We start from the raw sequence: 6,761 nt of genomic DNA on the forward strand, positions 1-6,761 counted from the left end.
AGATTTTGCCGCGCCACTCAAAAAATTTTGCGGGCCGGCCGCGTTTGCGGGGTTTGTTCGGGCAGGATTTTCCGCGCCGACCCGCATTTTGGCGGTTATTTTGCGGGTCGGGGCTTTTTGCGGGGTCAGCTAGAGATGCTCTTAGGCCAACTCTAACACGCCGGATTTAGCCCACTTTTGTCCGTTTGGGTCAGTCGTAGATGTGGCGTTTCAAAAAGGAAAAGAATTATAGAAGTGACGCCTGTCTTCATCCGTAAATTTCTGTGCGGCGTGCCCAACCGGCCGACCCATTTGATCCGTTCACCTGGTTGTTTGTCAAATTTCCATACATATTAATTACACAATCAAATAAAAAAACATTACACATAACTAAACAAATAAGTCACACGGTTTTACATCATAATAAATAAATGTCATAGTTCACAACCAAATAAATTCAAAATTGTACCAACTACATTAAAAATGAAGAGCGGATACATTTATTGGTTGCTGCATGTTTTGAAGATTTATTGGTTGCTGCATGTTTTGAAGTTGAATATGAGTTATCCAATCACGCATTTCTTGGTGAAATTGTATGAACTGTGCAAACGTTGTCGCTCTCAGGCTCAAAGTTTTCACCCTGGAAATCCCCCCTTGGTCAAAGAGGTTGTCATCACGCTAATCATCTATGATCATGTTATGCATGATCACAGCAGTCATTACCTCCCACATCCTCTGTTTGTGTCAAACAATAGCCCATCGAGATCGAAGCATACCAAAAGCACGCTCCACATCGTTCCTAGCACTCTCTTGTTCTTTGGCAAACTTCACCCTCTTCTCTCCTACGGATTGGAGACTGTCTTGACAATCGTAGACTAGTGAGGATAGATACCATCAGCTAGGTAGTATCCCTTGTTGTATTGGTGACCATTGATCTCAAAGTTGACCGTATGCCATCTGAAAGACTCGCGAACACCAGAGAGCACGTTGATGACATTATGAGAAGCTGCCATGCCGGAAAAAGAATGCCAAATCCAGGTATCTTGTGATGTCACGGCTTCAAGTATGATAAGAGGAGAAACCAACCTTTTCAAGGGCATCATACTTACATTTCAAGTAATCATCATACGCCACCACTCCCTCCAGAATACAGTTGAACACATGTCTCGTCACCCGGAAGCGCCGCTCGAAAAGCTTGGGAGGGAATATTGAGTCATTGTACTTGAAATAATCATTGTAGAGTAGGCAATGGCCGCTCTCTCTGTGACGATTCAAACCCAGAGCATGGTTCATGATCGATCCCTAAACCTTGGTCGCTGCCTAGCAATGTGCTCATTGACAACCAAAGCAGCTATCACACCATCATCATCATCGTCGAACGATTCTTCAGACAATGATGAACATATGAGGTTGTTAAAAAAAACTCATCCGAATTGTCCACCATGATGAAACTATACCTCATTGGATGGAGGCGGGCGTGGATGCGCCTCAGCCGAGTCGGGCAAATAGCCGAACACCTTGCGGGCGACGACGGGGATGGGCGATGGCGAGGCGCAACTGGTGAATGGAGGGAGTGGGGTGGTGGCGCAGTGGCCAGAAAAAAATGGGCGGCGGCGATGGCGAAGAGGGCGTGGTGCTGGTTGGGAGGGAGAATGGTCTGTGTGCCACAGACAAGCACGCTAGGGTAGGACGTCACGGACGTCCGCTGCTTGTCCGCAAGAACGCAAATCAGACCCAAATACGGGCCAATAATGGGTCCCAGAAAAGACACCCGTCCGTTTTGTGTCGGCGCGTTGGGCAGTGGTTTTTTGTTCGCTTACACACAAACATTATAGATTGACGCGTTGAAGTTGGCTTTTGTGTTTGGAGCTCGTGAAGGCGGGAGATGACGTCACGGGTTTGTGAAATCAAGGGAAGGGAGCATTTTTGGGGGTGGGATATGAAAAGAAGCGCGCACGCTTTTGTGTTCCCTGAGACCCGCAATCTGTCCCAAAAGATGAAAAGCGAGAGGAGGCCTTTGGTTTTTCAGGAGGAGGGGGAAAAAGGCTCCTTGGCTTTTGGTTTAGCAAGCCATTTTACTTGGCTTTCAGGAGTAACATTACGTTAGTATAAAACACAATTTACTTTTTTTTTTTGAAATGAAAACACAATTTACTTGAGAACCAAAGAGGAGGAAGGTTACTACAAAACTTGACTCTCTCCATGCATCCGGAATGTGTTTTGGGGTAAAAAGTAGTCACCGACCACCGGCGCCCCGTTTGCGTTGCCCAGTTTCGTCATCAATGAATGCTGCTGCACTGGCAAAGCGACGCTGACACACCCGCCGGCCAGCACCACCACGCGTGCGATGCAGCTACGGTCCATGAATGCCAATGCCAAAGTCAGGGAATCCAAGTACGCTCTCCCCCTTTTCTCACTGGGCCCCACACTAGTACGCCTCGCCGTTTCATGGGAATTTCACACAGTTGGGCCACCAATAGACCTTGTACATACAAGGCCTGGACTTCTGTGCCCAGCACTTTTCTTACTCTCAAAGCCCAGACCATGATGCCAGGCTTCCCCCTTTTTAAGAATCGTCACCAAACCTCGGCCCAAGATTGAAAGAATCTGGCAGAAAGTCTGAAAGTGAGTTGGACCCCTGCCTACCTCGGCAGCATTTTTTTTTCTGAACTACTTTTCTTTAGTTTTTTTTTTCTGAATTACTCGTACTACAAAGATTAGATAACAAAGAAGTTCTAAGCTACTCCAGAAATAGTACATCACATTCATGAGAACTTGCTGCTACCAAAGAAGTTTTTCTTTTTTCTTTTTGAGAACTTGCTCCAGAAGTTGATGCACACAGAAGATTCAACACATTTCCAACCAAGTACTCGAAAATGCAGGTCAATATCTATATATACTATAGAAAGGAAAACATCCATGGTGTCCGACTGTTTAACTGTCTGCCCATCAAAATCAAAAGCTTGCTAATGCTAATTACACCGCCTAAAGCAAAAAAGCAAAAGGGGTAATTCGACTTTGATCTGAGCCAAGCAAGCCACCACATAATATTTCTACCAGCAGACAAGAGACAACAACACTCCATCTATATATGCATTCTAACAGCACCCTTCTTTTCAAGCCCTACACCGCAGCCCAGCCACACAGATCGGTGCTACTGGCTGACCATCAGTGCGCTGTCTCGCAGTCGAGGCATGCAATACACTGGGCGGGCTCGGCGAGGCCATAGACGTCCTCGATGCAGCTGCTGTGGAATGTATGGTGGCATCTAAGGACAGCGATGACAGGGGGAGCGGAGGCATCGTGGGCGGCGCCCCCATGAGCCTCAAAAGCGAGGTCGAGCTTGCAGAGCGCGCACCTTGTTCCCAGCGGCTCTGTCTCTGGCGCTTCGTCATCCTCAAACAGAGCTGAAATTGCAATGAGGCAAGTACGGTCAGGTCACCAAACTATGCCTGCCTCGAATTGAGAATACAAAGAACAGTTCTAATTTACATGTGAATTCACCGAATTATATTGCCTGTAGCTATTTTAGTTCCAAAGTAGTAGAGCTTTACCAGGACCCTTGATGTGAAGCTGCGCTTGTGAATTCACCAACTTATATTGCTGCAGAAGCTGCTCTTGCTGCTTGATTAACAGTGCCCTCCTGTAAGCAGCACTCGACACAGCATGGGAAGACTCATTTGCATTCCCGATTTCTAGCTTTGGGACCACCATTGGGCCAGTAGCACCAGCCGGGACGCTGGCCTGGCTTGTGGGCAGAGTTATCTTGCTAAGCTTCTGTTGAATATTGTTTTGTAATTGTTGTCTTGGCAATGTAACGACTGGAGCAACAAACTGATTGACCTGGGTTGTCCTGTTGCCAATAGCTTCTGTAATGACTGGGGCAACCGGCTGACTGATCTGCCGTGTTCTTCTATTGCCAATAGCTTCTGTAATGACTGGAGTAACCAACTGATCAGCTTGCCTTTTTCCTCTGACAACAGCATCTGTAACTGCTGGAGCAACCAACTGATTCACTTGACTTGTTCCACTGGAAATAGCTTCTGTGATGACTGCAGCAACTGACTGATTGACTTGGCTAGTTCCACTGGCAATAGCTTCTGTAATGGCATTCGACTTCTTTGCAATCTCAAGTTGCAGCTGCTGTGCAGGCAATGGATCAACACTGGCAGGATCTTTTCCAAGTTCAGTTTCTGGATTCCCCATAAGCAGCTGAGCAGCTAATTTAGCACCCTTGCTTCTGATAGTGCTTTTCCTTTTTGAAACCAGATTAGAAGAGCCCTTGCCACTATGCAGCTTCTTTGGTGGAGATGCGATGACAGCACCATCTGATTGATCAGCCTGACTAGCGCATTCTTCGTTTCTGTTCTTTTTACCTGGATAATAATAAAACTAATCAAAACTAGGAATAAAATATGAATGTCCTAAAAAAAGATTAAAACGAGTACACAAAGCCTCTAGTAACATACCACTGCGAACATTTCGATTAACTTTAGAAGCTGAATCTTTAGCAGCCTGTGAGTTAGTAACTCTGGAGCGCTTGGCAGTAGGGTTGGTTGCAGGAGTACTTGCTCGCTTCAGGTCTTCACTCAGAACAGCAGGCTGAGTAAGAGGTTTCCAAGCAGATTTAGTCACTTCCTGAGGGGTTCGAGCACGGGTTACAGTGGGCCGTGCTGCAGCTAACTGAATGCTAAAGCGAGCATCTGGAGTACTTCTATTGCTGCTTGTGCTATCGACTCTTTTCTTCGCATCAGGTGTAGCAGTAACCGCAGGAGGTATACGGGTCATAGACCGAGTAACAGGGCGAAACACCTTCTGATAGGCAGGTGTGCTGCATGATGGCTCAGAGTGGCCGGCATCGCTGCTCGCTGGAATGGAAATCAAAGCAAGAGGTCACAAATATTACCATTGAAGAGCATGTCCTGGGGAGGTGTACTCATAGGTGAGTACTAACTTGATGAAGTGAAAAGGCAATGATTTGATAAAACTATGGAAGTCTTCCTTGGAAACAAAACCACACAAATTTTATGCCAGTTGCAACTTAGTAAAATGGAAAACAGCTTTTAACAATACATTGGTTTTCCGGTGACAAAGGCTGGCATTTGTACATATCGATTTGGCTTCCAATAAAAAATACAGTATGGTACAAATGGATGATGTAAGATAGGGAAGAATTACACACAGAATAAATGGATTAACACATAATCTGTTAAGGCAAATTGATGGGTAAGATAAATTAAATTAATTTGACAAAATGAATTGCAGGCCGGTCACAGGCTATGGCAGAGATATAACATCAGTGTAAATAACAGCATTGTACCTATTAAATCCAAGTGAACAAATTCATAATGGGAAACAACTAATTCTCAGCATTCTGATATCTTTTTCAAGATCCCAGCATGAATAAATATGGGAATTTTAACGTTTGCCCATCGTTCCTGCGCGCGTACGACCCTGGGCCTGGTCATGCACGGCATGCAAGGTATAACAAGAAGATGGCGTGGATGACGGACTCGCGCGGAAGCGCGGAAGTGCGGTGGTACCATCCAATAAATATGACTTTTGCACACTAGTAAATAAAGGACTCTGCCAGCATAAACCTAAACAACACAAACCCCCCTGAGGAAAAATGATCAGCTAAATTGCAACCTATTAAGAATCCTACAACAGATTTTTCATGGAGGAAATCAGATCCCACCGCACATGCCAGAACCTAGCCATGAGAATTCTTGCACAAAATAAATCATCAATCAAGTGAATGTAAAAACCAATTCCAAAGTTCCCTAATTCCATGGTAAACCAACCCAAGAAACATCTGAATCATTTCCCAAGGGTCAACTTCCAATTCTGATGCTCCCCTGTAACACCACCGCCCCCCAATTCAAGAAACACCTAACAGCCCACCTATCGCCGTACATAAGCAGGGTGGCAAGCCTCCGAAGCCAAAATCAGGGCCCGATTCCGTATCACCCAAGAATATCCCTCCATTCCAAGCACCAGAACTGCCCAATCGGGGCGACACCGGCGTCCGATCGCGGCTCCGCCCCCAAACCAAATCCGCACGCCCCCATCAGCCGCGCGCACGCAAGCGCATCTAAATCGGAATCCCCCGGCCAAAGAACCGGCACGCCGCCGCAATCAAGAAGACGCATTGCGTCGGAGCAGCCGCCCCGCGCGCCCCGAAGCCCGCCGGAAAGGACCGGCGCGCCGTCGCGCCGATAATAAACCCCCATCAGCCCCAAAAAGCCCGGATTGGCCCCGTTCTTACCGCTGGTGGCGGCGGCCGCCGGGCGGCCCGCGGAGCCGGACGCGCGCGGCATTGGATTGGGCGAATCGGCGGCGAGATCGCTGGAAATCCGAGGAGAAAGCCCTAAATTCGCCTGCTTGGTTTCCTCTCCCCTTTCCTGATTTTTTTCCGGGAGGGGGGCAGAGGGGAAGGGGAAGAGAGAGGGGGGAGGGGAGAGGGGGGGCTTAGGAGATGGCGGCTTATATAGGCTTCGGATGTGAGGCGTACGCCCTGGGCCCACGGTTCAGGTGGCGATGGGTCTATCACCTCCTGGGGCTTTGGGCCCAGCTGGAAGTAGCAGTGTAGGACTACCATAGCGTGTTTCCCTCAAAAAAAAAAAAAACTAGCATAGCGTGTGACAGTGATAAAAAATTGTGACAATTCTTTTTTTTTTGCGGGGAAAAAATATTTAACCTCGTTATGCAAATTTTGAAAAATAATCAAAAAATATCTGACATCGATAATGCATTTTATAATTGTATTATGCAAATGCAAT

At 47.0% G+C, this 6,761-nt stretch overlaps 1 protein-coding gene across 1 annotated transcript; it reads right to left on the minus strand.

Moving 5' to 3' along the window:
- Positions 1 to 2,846: 2,846 nt before the first annotated feature.
- On the minus strand, positions 2,847 to 6,424 carry LOC109783301 (uncharacterized). Its single transcript, XM_020341915.3, has 4 exons — positions 6,248 to 6,424; positions 4,449 to 4,847; positions 3,534 to 4,355; positions 2,847 to 3,386 (listed from the first exon to the last, which is right to left on the minus strand). The coding sequence occupies exons 1-4, from the start codon at positions 6,297 to 6,299 to the stop codon at positions 3,148 to 3,150; spliced, it is 1,512 nt and encodes a 503-aa protein (XP_020197504.1). The 5' UTR covers positions 6,300 to 6,424; the 3' UTR covers positions 2,847 to 3,147.
- Between the last annotated feature and the right edge of the window lie 337 nt (positions 6,425 to 6,761).

This window comes from Aegilops tauschii, chromosome 6 (genome assembly GCF_002575655.3).
Source record: "Aegilops tauschii subsp. strangulata cultivar AL8/78 chromosome 6, Aet v6.0, whole genome shotgun sequence".
Taxonomy (NCBI): Eukaryota; Viridiplantae; Streptophyta; class Magnoliopsida; order Poales; family Poaceae; genus Aegilops; species Aegilops tauschii.

Bases quoted from the DNA above. Each gene is read 5' to 3' on its own strand.
- LOC109783301 (XM_020341915.3), bottom strand. From the start codon at position 6,299: ATGCCGCGCGCGTCCGGCTCCGCGGGCCGCCCGGCGGCCGCCGCCACC. The intron at 4,848-6,247 runs GTAAGAACGGGG...TTTCCATTCCAG, and splicing joins GGCGGCCGCCGCCACCAGCG to CGAGCAGCGATGCCGGCCAC. The intron at 4,356-4,448 runs GTATGTTACTAG...ATTATTATCCAG, and splicing joins TAATCGAAATGTTCGCAGTG to GTAAAAAGAACAGAAACGAA.